We start from the raw sequence: 16,580 nt of genomic DNA, 5'->3' as shown, positions 1-16,580 counted from the left end.
CCGATTTGTCTATTCTTATTTTTAGGCTATGCCAATTTCAAACCTTATTTTCATCTATTGCTAAGTGAATCATTAGTTTTGTCTTTTTATGTTTATCAGAAAAAAAGATGCCTTCATAATCCTTATTAATTTAATAATTAACTTAGATTTTGTATGCTTGTATGTTATCTTAAATCAAGTTTGTATTTTTCTTATTCCTTTTTTATTTTAATTATTGCAAAGTTTTTGGGGCTTTTATTTGAATTGTGATTTTTGTCATATCTATTTTTATTTCAATCAATCTTTTATAATATATTTTTTATAATTTTAATAATTTATATTTTTCTTATTTTGTTCATTATATTTGTCTATATTATTCCTTTCTTTTTTTAAAAAAAAAATCTTTGTCTTTTGTATTTGAATAACTTTTTTTAGTATTAAACATATATATAAACACTATTTTATGAGTGTTTTTTTTTTCATTATTTGTAACCCCTGAGACTTCATTTGGCCAGCACATTGATCAATCACATCCATTTGTCTTCAAATCTCAGTTAAATAATCCACATCCTCATCAACTGTAAGAGATCAAATGAAATCATTTAATACAAAAATATTGCACAAAAAAAGTACCTGATGCAAATATATTGTAATGTAAAATTGACTGAATGCATTTATTCAATGTGTTTTTTTAAACAATGTACATAAAAGAATGTGGTACAGCCAAGAGTACATACATGTGCATTTTCTCTGCAGTGTACAGGTTGATGCAAACAAAAGATTCAAAATTGTCAACAACAAAAGGAATATCATTCACTTTTATGCGTGAAGTTAACTACATTTACATATTACTATTTAGGCAGCATTGATGTTAAACATTACGGGTGAGGTCAATGGAAGTATTTGCAGTTATTCCACATTGGCCATGTTGACGTCCTCACAGGTTGTCGTCGTCTTCGTCGTTTTCTTCTTGCGCGCTTTCTTCTTTGGTGGGGCAGCTGCAGCTTCAGCTGGCCACGACACACAACACACACATTCACATTACAAATTTGGATCCACATAAGCAGCTTTGATCATCACAAAATCACGTTGTCTGAGCCCAAGTGTGGGGCTGTAATACCCCCCCCCCCCTCCCCCCGCAAAAGGGTACCTTCCATTGCGGCTTTGTCCTTTTCGAGGTGCATCAGCTGCTTGATGAGCTTTCGCTTCTTCTTCCCTGACAACGTGATGTTAGCCCTGGGACTCGTCCTGCCATGAGGAACAAACATTCTTATTAAACACGTTGCACGCACACATTGGAGGTGATGCTAGTGAGCAACTGACGTCCTCTTCTTGAGATGATGGATGGTGATGAGGCCTTGGTCCACCACAGCGCCGACGATCTGATTTCGCTTCTTTTTCTGTCGCCCCAGGACACGGCGGCGTTTGAACAGCTTCTTGCCCAACTCCTGCCACATCATAGCACAAAGAATCACCTTTATTCCATAAATGTTCACGCAAAACTCTCATGGTAAAAGCATTTACTCCAGCTTCTACAACATAACATTAAGATTCCAACTCCTACAATACTACAACAAAACATTATTTATTCCAACTGATAGAAAATGTTTATTATTCTGCAGTCAAACATGTTTATTTCAGCTCCTCCCAAACCAGCACATTTATGCTAGCTTTTACGATGATTTACCATACAATAAGGCACTGGACTGTATGCATTCCAATTTCTAACTTTTGCAACCGCACATCATGTTTATGTTTATTCTAACTCCTATGATAAAACACTCAGTTGCCTCCAGCTCCTGAGAATCGAACGTTGTTCTTATTTCTGCAATCAACAAAATAATAATACAGCGCAAGCTAATGCTAAACTGGCTGCTGTACTAAGTTAGTTCTGCGTTTAAAGAAGTCCAGTAAGTTTGTTAAGTGAAATGGCAAGGTCCTTGAATGCGCGTGGTTACTTGTTTGTTAGATCTAGCATAATTTTCTTACGGTTTTGGGTCTATTGATCTTCCCTCCGGGTGGAGACATGCTGCCCACCTGCTTGCCGTGCTGCCTTTTTCCGGGTTTTCTTCTTCGATGCCTTAACTATGCACCAGACGGAGGTCCTGCCACCAACAGGCCACGTGAGACGTTACAACGGCGGCTGCCGTCAACGCTGCCCAAGAACAACACAACGTCAGTCAGGGACGGAAGAAGGGAGAACCCAAGCGAAGCAAATATGTAACCTAAATATTTGAAATGATTTTATCAATCAAGACATATACTAACAGATGGTCTTGCTCATTGGGAATGATTGTGGTGCCCATTTGGTCCACTGGAGGGCGCACTGGCGACCACTCTAACGACATCTTGCTGCAACTGACGACTGATTTGAGGCACTAAGTTGGGAAGGGTTAAAACAAAACAAAAAATCCACGTTTGGCGAGGAATCCGACTTAGTATAAAATGCTGCTGGACGACCTTTCCAATACCAACAATTCATTTGTGGTAACATGTCCAAATATTGATTGCATATTGCAAAATGTCCACGAGCAGCTGTGGAAGCTTTTAATGCCCCCACATGCACTGCCACAACTTGGATGTACTGTACAACAGTATTTTGATGTCAACATTGGCTACAGGCGGACGACTGCGCCCCCTTTTCAAATGGATGCACAAATTGAAATTTCGACACTTCACCCCCCGTCCCCAAACGCTTTTCATAAACGATCCCCAAATTGCACCCCAAAAAAATATTTATAATGTTGTTGAAATTGTACTTTTAAAATTTCAGATTACTCTTATAACTTGCAATAATCACATGCATGTGAATCTTTCCCAAATTTCCGGAAGCGAGCAAGAGAAAACCAGTCGAGCACAAGCTTGTGTCAAATGTTTAATCTCAGTGCAAGTGCCAAAAGCAACCGCCAGGGGGCGTCATTGACAGAAGATGAACTCCAAGTCAACAAAAGAGCAAAGTCTTCTTGTTTGTCGGCGTAAAGTGCATGACCGTCAAAAAAGACATCAAATAAATACAACATTCAAACCAAATAAATTACAACACGTGTTGGAATAAAAAAAATATTTCATTTTCACGTCATTTTCTATTCTACTGCTTTCTATTTACACAATAAATATCCATCTTTAAGTTTCGTTTCTTTTCTTTCCAAACAGCAAGACGACTGTTTAGGGGTCCACTCCGCTCGATGCACGGTCCTGCACAAAAAAGACAATTCATGTCAATTAATAGAATTAATAACTTTTTAAAACACTTTATTCAATCCAACAATTCATTTACAATAAAAAAAGAAAATGCACATATTACACAAGAGCTGTAGAGCATATCACAATGTAAAAGGTTACAAAATACATTCTTCAATACAAATTCATTGATCTGGAATTAATTTATCCTAATTTAATATTCAACCACCAACACAAAGAAGGGCTTTAACCTTGTTTAATTTAAATGTATTGCTTTGGCGCCATCTTGGTGGCAAGGAACTAAGTTGGGGCAATTCTGAACCTTTTTGGGGTGTTCACATAACATTTCTTCAGCTTCTTAATTGTCCGTGTGCTAGTACACGTCTTGTCCCTACTTGCAAAACTCTGAGTGCAAATGCAATGTTGAGTCAAGTCACCTGCCAAAGAATAATCAATGATGCCATCAGGCATCTCATCATTTAGGAACATTTCCTGTATGGGTGCTAACGATCGATCAATCAATCAATCAGAAGTTATTTAGAACTTGAGTATTTTTTGTTCTACTGTGAGGTTATACAATCATTGATGGCAGCCACAGACAAGTATGACACTAGTAAGACGGCTGTGTACTAGTGCATGGCCAATTCAGCGCGCTAGTAATCTATGAATGAAACATGCAAATGGCTTTCCAGCTGGTGGATTTTCCTCATTTGGTGTATTGCATTGTTGTGATTATGATGACTGATGTTGCGGTTGCCGCCCACCTGCGTTTAGAGCCGTAGGACCCACCGCCCTGCCGGGGATCGGGCCCTCCTCTTCCTCTTGTCTCCATCCTTCCTCCTGCCGGGCCGTCCTTTCTTGCGCCGCTTGCCGTCTTTGAAGCTCTTGTCAGTTTCCTGCGGCAGGTTGGTGGCCTCGCGCTCCTCCGCCGACCAGTCTGCTGGCAAACTCTTGCTCGGCGCCGGCGCTTTGGAGAAGGGCGGCAGGATGGCAGGGCCCGCCTCGGGAAGCGGCAGCTGGCGGATCTCGGCCGTGTGGACCTCGTCCAGGAGCTCTTGCAGCCACATGCGCCGCTTGAAGTCCTGCAGCGTGCGGCCTTTGTCGTGCATCAGCTGGGCGTGGGTCACCGATCGCCGCCTGCAAAAAGCTCGTGTTGAATTTCTGACTCGCTTGTAAGATTAACATCTGATGTTTTTCCTTTTGAAAAGCTCTTTCAAGTAGATTTGACTTTATTTTTTCTCATTTCGAATAAAGCTTCGTTTTTGTTGAATTTAGATGTTTGCGGTTTTTCTGTTGACAGGTCAACTTGTGACGTGTCCACAAGGTGGCGTCGCAGCCTGACAAACACTTCTGCTACAGTTTGTTGGCGAGAGGCGCATTAGAAGAAGCTACGTCTGCTCCGCTTTGATTCCGACCAGATGGCCAAGACGGGCGGCGCTCTTCTCTTTGTTTCTGTTGTGCTTCCGTGCGCTGTTATCTTTCCCGCTGACCGGCCCTGATCGAGTTTCTCAGCTGGCTCAGGCCACGCCAGTCCTAAACAAACACCAAGGCCGAGGGCGGGGAGCCTGGGAATCCCACACCGACCCGCTCTCAGCACACAAACAGCAACACGCCCGGCCGGCCTCCGCCGTCCCCCTACCCCGACCTCCGCCCGACCCCGCCCGCCCTCGTCAAAGCGGGCTGCCGCTTCCCGGCCCGGAACAAGCTCAGCGGGACGTCGCGGAACTCACCATCCACACGGACACATGTCCGGCGGCGGCCCGTTGCCTGATCCAAATCTGACCAGCGCTTGCACAAACTTGACCTTGACCCAAATTTGGTCAATCAACTTTGAAGCCGACGAATCACCTGTCCTCAAAATCTTTTTCTTGTACATTGAAAAAAATAAATCATTTTTCTTACAGTTGCATCATTTTCTCACAAAATGACACAATTTCTTGTCAAATGGCTTCTCTCTTTTGTTGTTGTAAAATTACAACTTTTTACCTGTGAAATGAAAAAGTGTTTTGTTGTAAAATTCTAACTTTTTTGTGATCTTTTTTTGCTGTAAAATGATTTTACTGTATTTTAAAATGATCAATTCTCAATAAATAAATACAAATTCTTAAAATAATCTGATCCACATTTTTTGTAACAATTTCACTTTTTTATTTTGGATTTATTGGAAAATAATTTTACTTTAAATTGTAAAAGATTTTCTTGTAAAATAAAAACTTTTTCTTGTGCTGTGACTTTTTAGAAATAAAATAACTTGTCAAATTTAAAGTTTTTTTTCCTGAAATGTGGACCTTCTTCACTGAAACGTTTTCTTTTTAAATGGGAAAATGAGGACTTTAGTGTAGAATGCACACTTTTTCTTGTAAAATGACCTTTGCCTTGTGATACGATTTTTCTAATCAAATGAGGACATTTCTCTTCTCCGTTTCTGACTTTTAACCTCTTATTTCTTTTTCTTGCATCAAATTCGCGCCCACGTGAAGGCGTGCGAGTGCAAGTGGTGGCTGAAGCGCGAGGAAGAGGAGTTGCGTATGTGAGGAAGAAGAAAGGATGAGGATGGCGAGTAAGAAGCGGAACTTACATTCTGGCGTCGGCGGGTCGAGCCCAGTTGGCGTCGGGTGAGCAGAGGAGGAAGGCGGCCAGGAAGATGGCGCGGACGCTGGACATGTTGGGCGCACGCGTCTGCAAATGACACAGGAGCAGCTTGAGCGGATGCACTCACACACCAAGACGCTCGGCAGAAAACTTACATTCCCTCTGTAGACTTTGTCACAAATAGAAATAATAATAATTTTAAAAAAAGTTCCAAGATGGAAAGTCAGGGAGGAGATCCAAGATGTTCTTCTGCTTCTGGTTTTTGTTGTTGCGCGTAAACTTGAGCAGACTGCGTGTGTGTGTGTGCGTGTTTCCAGATGTTGCGCGGATGCGGGAATGCCGCGAGCGGCTTCGGGATCAGCGGGAGAGCGACCGGGCGGGCGGGCGTTCGCTGAGGGGCGGAGCCTCGGGAGGAGGGAGGGGCCCCGTAAAGGAGGTTTCCATGCCAAGAGACGGCCTGATGACAGACGGACAGACGTGACCGTCCTTGTCCGCATTCCGGCTGTTCAAAAAGTCCTCATCTTCCTTACTTCCAAAAGTGAAACCCGTTACAGGGCCCTCCCGCCACCTCCCGCCACAACCGAAAACACACCAGAAGAACACACACACACTTATGTACTCCCTACTGCACACTAATTCACTAAGTCGTACACTGTGAAAGCACCCACACACATACGTAGTTGACCTTTGGCCTGCGTATGACATCATTACCTTGATGGTGGTCCCGTCTGTTTTGCTGGGACGGCCGTTGCCAAGCTAGCGAGAGGAAGAAGAAGCGACGTGTGGCACGTTGGTGACGCACACCGCCATGATGCTAATGAAGCCAATGAAGCTAATTGACACGGCAAAGATGCTGCCATTGATGTCATGATGGCCATCAGACGCTAATGTTCAATAACGACCAAATGACTCAACCGGCATGCTAACAAACATCAGGACAACGTTACGTAACTGAGCACATCATCATCTTCATCCCATTTTCGCTGACATGCCATCAACAGGAAGGAAGTCACAATTTACATGCATCGCGGTCCGCAACAAACTCTTCATCCTCCTCCTCCTCTTTTCGACATCCAACATGGCTGTATGCAAGGCCCGCTTGAAATGAGCTTCCTCAGAAAGTCTGTCACTCGCTTGTGAATCTTCGTAAACAACCAATCAGCAGCCAGCATCGGGCGGGGGAGGGGCTTTGCTGAACATACTGCCATGGCAGCCATGCTGTTGGTGTTCACCAACGAGTCGATGTAGAAGAAGAGTTGGAGCAATGTCGGCTATGAAAGTGTGCTCCCAAACAGCCTTCGCTCAGGGCCCGTTTCCATAGAAACGAAGGCCAGATTTGAAGGCCTTGTGAAGTTGGACACTGATGTGCGGTTGAGTTGAATTCGGCCTTCGGAAGATCCAACCCAGGAATTTGGACACAGCTACAAACTGTTAGCACTTCCTGTTTGTTAGCCAGTCTTGCACATCCTTTTAGCCAGATTTGAACTTCCTGCTAGCAAAACTAGAAGTTCCTGTCAGCCAGTCTTGAATTTCTTGTTTAGTCGTGTCGTGAAAAGCAACAGGGTAATTTGATGTATTTGCGTCGTCGTGGAAACGTGTGCAGACACTTAATCCAACACGTCTGCTCTTTGAAGGATCTATTTTTAGCAGCATGGAAAAAAATACTTTTTGCCGCTTCATCAGCACACACGCACACACCAAGATGGCGTCCTCCCGCTGAGTCAGCATTGTTACGGCACTGTGGTGAAGAAACGCGACACTTTCGCACAAACACACGGAACCGGGACCAGGGACCACAATCAAGCTTGTGAGCACCTGCTAGCCTGTTAGCATGTGGCATGCTATGTATGACATCTGCATGCTAGCGCGCTTTAAGGGCCAAGGTAGTGGTGTGACGTCCCTGAGGGGACAACAGGCTGGCGGGGAACTGGGGGAATTGTGAGAAAGCGTGGCGGTGGTTCTGGGCAAAGACGAGGTGTCGTGGTTTGGTTTGGATGCCACACAAGAAAACGACAACACTGCTGCCGCCAACTTCTCTGAAGCGAACGAGGCGGGAAAGCCCGACGACTCATCACTGTGACATCACAAGATGGAATATTCCGCAACGTCACGTCAATCCGGATACACACAACTCGAGTCATGTGATTGACATGTTGTCACGTTATTGACACAGTTTGACAGAAGAGTCTCGTGACTGACAAGTGAAAGTCATGTGACCAACACGCGAGACAGGACACGTAAGTGACCTGTAACTGACAAGCGAGTCATGTGACTGACATGTATCATGTGAGTGACATGCAACAGTCACGTGACCCACAATTGTCCTTTGTGTGTTGTATTTTGCTTGTGAGTCACGTAGTGTGTGTTCTTGTTTGTTTACGTCGCTTTCGTCTCCGCCCGGCTGGGACGTCCCCGCGGGATGACGCTGTCCCGCGGCGTCATCTTGCTTGTCGACATCCATCAAAGTGACGCGCCAGACAGACATGTCGCCGGCTAACGAGTGTGTGGCGCTAATAAGCTAACAGTTGTGGTACGCTAACGAGTGAAGAGTTGTGGTAGGCCGGGGAGACGCTCAAAGGATCCGCGCCGCCGCCGCCTCGCTAACGCCTTCCAGAACTGTGGAAACTTCTCAAGGCCACAGAGCGTTTTGGCGCTCACTCCTTGCATGTGCGCGTTTGTGTGTGTGCGATAAGTGTGTGTGAGATAAGTGTGTTTTTGAGAGTGTGCAAGTGTGTGGGTTGTGTGTGTAATATTGAGTGTATGTACACGTGTGTGTTAGAGTTTAAGTGTATGATTGTATTAGTGAGCGTGAATGCGTGAGAGGGCATTTTTGTGTGTATGCGTGTGAGAAAGATGTGAGTTCGGGCATTTGTGTGTGTAACTGTCAATGTTAAATAACCCTGCACACGTACACGCACACACACACACCCGCGTGCCAATGAGGCTAACGGTGTCTGCGTGTCATGTTTCTTAGGGTGTGCATGTGGCGCCAAGCGAGCGAGTCGGCGTCTTTTGTGGACTTCCTGTGACGGGATCGAGTCAAACAAAGCGTGCGTGCGTTGTGGGGAATTCCTCACATTGCAAATGGCTGCCCCGCCGTCAACCTCCGCCAAGATGGCCGCAACGCATTGGATCAACATTGACATTGTGACTTCCTGTGCTCCACAAACACTCTTATCGTAGTTATCGCCTCACCTTCCTGTCACCCAGGAAATCGTGCATGCATTCTGTCCAGTAGGGGGCATCAGGCAAAGACGTTAGCACCTGTCAAAAGAATGACAGCACGTGACATCAAATATTTGACTGTCATTTTGGAGACTTTGACTTCCTGCTTGCCAGATTTCAACTTCCTGTTTACTAGTCTTGCACTTTCATACTGCTCCTCAGTCAATCACTTAAACTTCTTGTTTGCCAAATTTAAACGTCCAATTTACCAGACGTGAATTTAGTGTTTGCCTGATTTGAACCTCCCATTCGTGAGACTTGGACTTCCTGTTTAATAGACTTTAACTTCCCATTTACAAGCATTGACATTTTGGTTAACCAGATTAGAGCTTCCTGTTTGCCAACCATGCTATTTCATGTATTTTCTTGTACTTGACTTTCAGATTGTAGCCTGAGGTTATTTTATACCTGCCCACACTTAGCCTTAGCATTAGCACGTGTGAGTGTATTGTCATTGTAAGGTCATGAGGTCCCCGTTGTAAGGTCCCCCCCGTCCGCCTCCGCCGCCACGTACACTAGCCTCATTCATGCATTTAAGAATTGCACGTGCCGATGTCACGGCGGCCTCAAAAAGCTTGTGTGGAAAGCCCGCCGAGTATTAAACGACGGATGAGCAAGGGCGACGACCTTGAGCTTCAGGAGGATAAAAACCCGTTTGTGTCGTCCTGACGGAAAATCACTTTCACGTCTTTCTGCTGACCTTCAGGCTTGACAAACATGCCACCTCATGGTTAGTCATTTTTATTTTACTTTTCTAAAAAAAAAAAAAACTTCTTCAGATGACCATGAACGATCTTCAAAGCCTACACGACACTAGTCAAGTACTATCACGTGACGAAAAATACAGTAGAGTCCAAATCGAGTATAATTAAGTCAAGTGGCAAAGTCAATGAGTGTGTTGATGCGTTCACAGTGCAAGAAAAAAAATCAGGCAAGTATATGCGCGTGCACACACTCACGCACGCACATACACACTCATGAGTCATACGTGCTGGTAGGTGGTCGCTAAGCTAACTTGTGAATGTAAACAGGAAGTTGAAAGGAGCAGTCAAAGCAATAAAAACATTTAAAAACCATTAAAATGATTTGAAAGCGTGATAAAAAGCAACAAAAAGTGATAAAAAAGAATCAAAAAGAAGTCAGGATGTGGTTGGAGGTCCTGCATGAGCTGTCGTCAAACGAGGCAGTGAAACAGAAGAGCAGAGTGGGGGTGAAAGGGCTTGTACAGGTCCACCGTGTCATTGGACGTTTGAGGTTGCCAGGGCAACCAAAAACACAAACACACTGACACCAGTGACCAATCACAGCCTTATGTACTAAAATGAGCTAATGCTCCTTTTTGGCGCGCTAAAACTATCTTATCAGTAGCATGCTAATGCTATGGTAGCAGGTGACAGCATGTGTTGCTAATTTGGTAGCTAATGCTCCTTTTCCATCAAGCTTTGCCATGTTGAAAGTGACAATTGACTCATGACAACAAATCAGCACAATTTGAAAAAGAATGAAAACAAGAGAGTGCATGCGTGACGTGGGCGTGTCTTGACGTTCTGGCAGGGCCTCTGGGTTGCAGGCTTGGACGGTTTATCGTGGTAGCCAAAATCCCCGTCTACTTGTACGCCGCCTCTTGCTCCTAATTAACATGTCGCCACAACGACCCACACTCACTCACTCTCACAGACAGACAGATGCACGCGCACACACACGCGGTCTAATAATATAAGTGTGTCTTTTTCAAGCGTGTGGCTTTTAACGTCAGCATGTAAAACTGAGTTTCTTGTTCACAGCTTGACAGGAAACCACAACACACAACACACACGCCTCAGTGGCCGCAATGCCTTCTAGGCAGGGGGTTGGTGGAGGTGGGGGGGGGGGATTGCTCATGCCCCCACTTGGTTTGTTTTGCAGTTTTTGTTTTTAGGACTGCATGTTGGAAATACATTTCAAGCTAAAAATGGACATCAACTTTTGTTGGCGCCATCTAAAGGGCAGGGGTCTGAACCGCGCGCCATACAAAAATTAGCAAACGCCACCTGACTTCTTTCCACGCCACAACGCATGCCCAAACAGAAAATGATTTCTCTGACTGAGTGCAATGCATGATGGGAGATTCACTTTTCCAGATTGAAGTTCCTCACATCACAGCCCAAAAGCGGCGCACGGTGCATTCGAGGACACTGGTGGTGCAGGAAAGAATAGCATTCCACAAACTCATCATCTATTTTCTGCACCTTCCTATTTTTAGCGCTTCCCGCCTGCAAAATGTCGGCCACCTGGCCTGTGCTTACCTTTGCGGCGTTCCATCGCAGCGGGCGACCGCTCATTTCCGGAGCTTCCAGTCAGCGCTCAAGAGTCACGCTTCACTTTCAAAACACAAATATGGGACAAAACCTTCAAATGTGGACCTAAAAAAAAAAAAGGAACATTTTTCAATAGTGACATCAGCTGTGCTGGCTATAATTCTATTTTTGATACAGTACTTTTGACTTTTTACAATAAATCCTCTAACACATCTGATGAGAAACAATACATCTATTTTAGTCATCAACTTAAAGAAAAAGTGCATGTTGTGCACTACATTTTTGTACTTTTCTAAAATACTGTAATTCATTCAGATTTTTGAAATGACATAACATCACATTAGCATTCTGATGATAATTTTGACAGTAATGCGTGGCCCAATCCAATTTTCTCCAATTATGAAAGGGCAAGTACTCCAGACCGATACTCCTGTAAGTTTTCCTCGCCTGTAGCTGGGCGACTGTTTGACAAGTCAGGAACACAGAAAGGAATGTCTTTTCTTACAATTATCTATCATTGTCTTCATTGAAATTTCATGTACCCAAAGTACAAACAATAGTGGTGCTTGGTATTGACGATTACTCAAGAAAGTCTACTCTTAGTGGTGAGGACAGGGACGTCTTTGAAATTGGTAGCCAAATGCCGAATTGCACTATAAAGTGGGCGAGAGTAGGCTGGGGAGGAAGATGATGAGGACGGTTCGGTGGCAGTTGTGGGTCGCGCTCCGGCGGCACATGTTAGAGATCAACAAGAGAAGAAGAATGTTCCGTCTTCTTCTGTGGTCTCACTCTTTATTTGGAGAAGGGAGGTCAGGTGTTCTTGTTTATGAGGCCACCCAGGAGATGCTCGCACACACGCGCACGCGCACACAAACACACGCGAGCGCAGCAACAATGTCACCAGCTCAACGGCTGCTCTATTGCCATTTTGCTGCCTCTTTCACACTTTTTAGGGTGCTTTGGTTTCATCGGGTGCTTTTGGTTGTTTGTGTTGCAGCCCCGCACTGATAGAGAAGACCAAAAGGGCGGCGCCCAGAGGTGAAAACATTCCGCCAGCGTGAGCGCAAAGAAGAAGTTCACAAGCTGGACGTTGGCAGGAAATCACAGGCGGCGGCGTGTTGTGATAAAGATCAACGGGATCACCGTGAGGATGGAGAGCCTAGCGTTGCAGCAGCCCCCCTCCTCCAACCTCCACCTGTGCTGATTAGCCGTTAGCCTAGCCTAGCACCTGCCCGATGTAAACAAAGCGAGCGCGGCCTTCCCAGGGAAGCTTGAAAGCGTGTGGAAGCGTTCCCACTTGGAAAGCGGGAGGAGGCAAAAGAATCTGAGGGTGAGAAGAAAGCCAGCGAGGCTTCCCGGCCCTTCAAAGTCAGTCTAAACAAAAGCGGCCGGCCAAAGCGCGCGGCCATGCACGGCTGCTGCCAGAGCATCGCTTCGCACTTGCACCTTCGTCCTCCTCGCCCGACGATTCCCAACTATGTCCTTTTCCAGCATTCCCGTATTCCCTAAAGCTTTTTCTTTTCCACCACATCTGCTGCAAAGATGACCACCCCCCGATCATTAGACAAAGAGACAAGTGGACAAACAAAATGGTAGCGTTGAGCAACAAGACGGCAGCGGTGCTGCGCAAAAACGTTGAGCATACTGGAAAGCATTAAGCGCCTGCTACTCATTCATTGATGAATCACGTCTTAAGTTCAGTCAAAAGAAATATTGGTCATTTTTCATCAATTACTTTAGCCAATGCATACATACATATTAATTAATGATAAATTAACTTGTTTTCTTAAATAAATAGAATGTTAATCAAAAAAGTAGTTTTCCCAGCAGTCATGGGCGAAGCCAAGAAGCTAACGAACAACATGTAGCATGTTAGATGTAGCGTGTAATGACATCACCAGTTGTCCCCCCTGCCCCCCCCAAAAAATACGATGATTCATTTGGATTTCCCAGCATGCATTGCACGACTAATGAGCGGCGCTAATGTCCGCAAAGGTCATGTGACTCCCGCAAAGGCGGCTTCATATTAAATCTTCATCAGCTAGCCAGAGAGCGAGCAACGCCCTAGGGCTGCCGTTAGCAATTAGCAATTAGCCATTAGCCATTAGCCCGCCTGCATGCGCGGGAACTTGCTTGAAGGATGGCGAAGGTGACAGCGTGACACTCGGCCACTTCCTGTTCCCGCTGGGACGCCGTCTCTGCAAGCAAGTCGCCTTCAAATTGGAGGCGGCGTGGCCTTTTCAAAACCCAAGCAGTCAAGAGAAGCCAAGAGTGACCTTCGCCGCTGCTGCAGCCCAGCAACATTAAAACGGCAACGTTCAAAAGTCTCATGACGTATAAAAGTCATGTGTTCTCCCTAATTTAATTTTTATTTTTTTAACATTTCGGAAGACAGAAATTTGCCCTTAAAAGTTGTACATTTTATTATATTTTCGCGCTAATTAATGAACATTTTCAAAAAAAAGCTGTTTGGCATGACATCCGGTCTGAGCGCTCAAGTGGCTTGTTAAGGCCAATTAATCGTCTGCTAGCTAATGAGTGTGTTTGGCTTGCTTAGCGTCACTTCAGACGGTTGCCACACACACACACGGACCAAATTTGTGCGAGTACACGAATGCGTGTTTTCACGCCTCATCACTTCTTTACTTGACACACAACGTATGCTTCTTTCAACAGCAGCCATTCTCTACACCACTGAACTGCTTTCCTCAGTACAAACAACGGATTGGTCGCCAATCCATGTCAGTGCACATATTGACAAACGACAGATAGACGGGCCAACCACTAGGCCAATGTGCTGCCTCTAGTATGTGTGTGTTGTGTCCAATCCGTGTGGCGCGCGTGCTTCTCATTTTGCATGTCGGGCGTTTCCGTTTGGTCCGCGGGCGCCGCTTTGATGTGCCGTCCAAGGCGGAGGCAAACTTAATGACTAAACTTAACGAGCTGATCTTGGCACGCCCTCCAGGCGGCCATCTTACGCGGGGCGCCCTGACACGTCGGCCATCTTGTCCATATGTTGCATGTGCGTGTGGAACGCTTACGTTTATTTGTGTAGCAGCAAGTTTATTTTTAGAGCGGGCGAGCAGGTTCAAAGGTGCGCCGGGGCGGCACACGCACATGTGTGTGTGTGTGTGTGTGTGTGTGTGTGTGTGTGCGTGTGTTTGAGCGTGAAGGTGAGGAAAGACCTCCGGCGTTCCCACACAAGCATTCCTTCCTCCTTCTCATTCTGTGGGAATCCAGTGTTTCCACATCCCAGGTGATGAGGAGCTGCTGCTTATGTCAGATGCTTTTCAACAGCGGCTGGATGTGTGTGCGTCTGCATGGACGAACTGTGCATGTGTGCGAGCAGATGTGTTTTTGTGTGAATGTGTCGAGGCTCAAAATAAGCGTTTTTGCATGGCAGTTCATTTTGCACCTCATCAAAACAATGTAGCGAGCCATGAGTTTTGGCTAGCTACTGCTGCAGCTAATCACATTAGGAGTCACAAGTCAGAAATCTTCGTCTAATAAGCCACATTTTAATCAAGTATCATTCTCACCAAGAGGTGATGGAAAAGACGTAAAAGCCATGCTAATTCCTTAGCTAACCTAAAATCGACAGGGCTAGTGTGTTTAACAACACTGGATTTTAGTGCTCGACTGATCTGTCCACTTTTCACAGACGCCTGCCTGGAAATGCATTAAAGTGAAGAACATTCAAATGAATACAGGTTAGGTGGCAAAATGGCCGCCCCCTGAGATGAATAAAAAAAAAAAAGTGTGGATTTCTATGTGAATTTAAGATTTTATATATATATATATATATATATATATATATATATATATATATTTTAAACAGCAGTTGTTTAATCATTATATTGTCATATTTTTTAAATTGTTTAATAAATGCCTTGCTTAAGAGGTCTGTGGTATTAATTAGCAAATAAAATTTGCTCCTCCAAATTAGAAAGTTGCTCCTCAAATGAAGTCATTGATTCGCAAAACTGCTCTAGAGAAAAAAAAAGATTTGAAACCTTGTATATGCGCACGAATGTGTGCGCGTGTGCGTGTTTCCATAGGCCGCAAAGAAGGCGGCTGACATATTCCGTCTTTCTCCTAATTACAGCGATGACTTTTGCAGCCAACGCTGTTCCGACAAACAGTGCGCCATTGATGAGTCACGCGTGACATCACAGTATGGACAGGAAGTGGCGCGAGTCATCACGACAACATCACGCCGTCCGTGGTTTTTCCGTACGCGCTCGAAGATTCCCGACATTCCCGCTGAGGTCTGCGGTCGTTCCAACATTTCAACGTTTGTTCTTCATTGCGAGTCGTCCTTGCAGCTTCCTGTGTGGCGCAGCAGTGTACGCTTTCGCAGTTCGCACACAGGAAGTGATGTCAACACGGACACAAACTTCCAAAATGATTGTCAAATTGTAATCTCATTACATGCCGATTGCTTTCAAGTGTTGATGTCATCTCATGTGCCTTAGCAAAGTTCGCTTAGCTTAAGGCGTACAATATAAAACAACACTATTCACATGCTAACAGTTAGTTAAATAGCTTTCAGAATTAGAAGCAACAGATATTGATGACTAGTATAACACTCTCAGGCATACATTCTTTATCCTCTGTGAAAAACTGTCTCCAGAGGCATGAGCAGCGCAACCAATTGGATTGCAGCATGAACCCATGACCCACTCATCGGGTTCATGCTTTGAAATGACACAATTTCTCCACACTTTGATCAAAAGCAATATTATCAAGATTATTTTCTCATAGAAAAAGTTTTCTTTCTTTTCATAAGACTATGTGAGGGAAGTGAGTTTTGAGTTACAAGCATGGTCACGGAACAAATTCAGCTTGTATCTCAAGACACCACAGTATAAACAACAAAGTCAACAATTCTTCACCTGAGTGCTGAAAGGACGCAAAGTGGCGCCATCAACGGAGAGGAGCTCGTCCTGCTCTCCACACGGCATTGGGACTTCCTGTCATCCACCTTGTGAGCAGCAAAGGTGACTTCCTGTTGCCACTGGTCGTCGGCGCCCCCCTCAGGTGCACAGCAGCGCTTGTGGAATGTTGGCAGAACTTTGATGTGTCGCTTGTAAACATCAAGCACATGCAGCTAGCAGTTAGCAACTCATCAAAGCACAACCAGACTACGAGGCACACTTTGGCATTACACACACACACGCATACATGCGAGCCCCCATGGTCCCCCTCCACACATGCACACCATTTGAGACAGACACTCCTACACACACTTGTACTAAGACATACATTGTAGGTGCAGTTCGTCAGTCATCCACGAGGTGTCAACGT

General features: G+C 45.0%; 2 protein-coding genes across 4 annotated transcripts; both read right to left on the bottom strand.

The window, feature by feature from the left end:
- Positions 1-624: 624 nt before the first annotated feature.
- Positions 625-2,099, bottom strand: c4h11orf98 (chromosome 4 C11orf98 homolog). The gene is made up of 4 exons (XM_077544823.1): positions 1,969-2,099; positions 1,303-1,427; positions 1,130-1,227; positions 625-989 (listed from the first exon to the last, which is right to left on the bottom strand). The coding sequence occupies exons 1-4, from the start codon at positions 2,005-2,007 to the stop codon at positions 889-891; spliced, it is 363 nt and encodes a 120-aa protein (XP_077400949.1). The 5' UTR covers positions 2,008-2,099; the 3' UTR covers positions 625-888.
- Positions 2,100-2,841: 742 nt separating this feature from the next.
- Positions 2,842-16,470, bottom strand: pthlha (parathyroid hormone-like hormone a). 3 transcript variants are annotated; one of them, XM_077543682.1, is made up of 6 exons: positions 16,169-16,470; positions 11,262-11,378; positions 8,947-9,015; positions 5,738-5,838; positions 3,924-4,296; positions 2,842-3,174 (listed from the first exon to the last, which is right to left on the bottom strand). In XM_077543682.1, the coding sequence occupies exons 2-5, from the start codon at positions 11,295-11,297 to the stop codon at positions 3,930-3,932; spliced, it is 573 nt and encodes a 190-aa protein (XP_077399808.1). In that variant the 5' UTR covers positions 11,298-11,378; positions 16,169-16,470; the 3' UTR covers positions 2,842-3,174; positions 3,924-3,929. The 3 variants fall into 3 exon arrangements, with proteins under 3 accessions (XP_077399808.1, XP_077399809.1, XP_077399807.1); XM_077543683.1 differs by lacking the exons at positions 11,262-11,378; positions 16,169-16,470 and adding an exon at positions 10,505-10,548; XM_077543681.1 differs by lacking the exons at positions 8,947-9,015; positions 11,262-11,378; positions 16,169-16,470 and adding an exon at positions 5,907-7,451.
- Between the last annotated feature and the right edge of the window lie 110 nt (positions 16,471-16,580).

Source organism: Vanacampus margaritifer, chromosome 15 (assembly GCF_051991255.1).
Source record: "Vanacampus margaritifer isolate UIUO_Vmar chromosome 15, RoL_Vmar_1.0, whole genome shotgun sequence".
In the NCBI taxonomy this organism is placed as follows: Eukaryota; Metazoa; Chordata; class Actinopteri; order Syngnathiformes; family Syngnathidae; genus Vanacampus; species Vanacampus margaritifer.
This window is presented reverse-complemented; position numbering and strand designations above follow the sequence as displayed.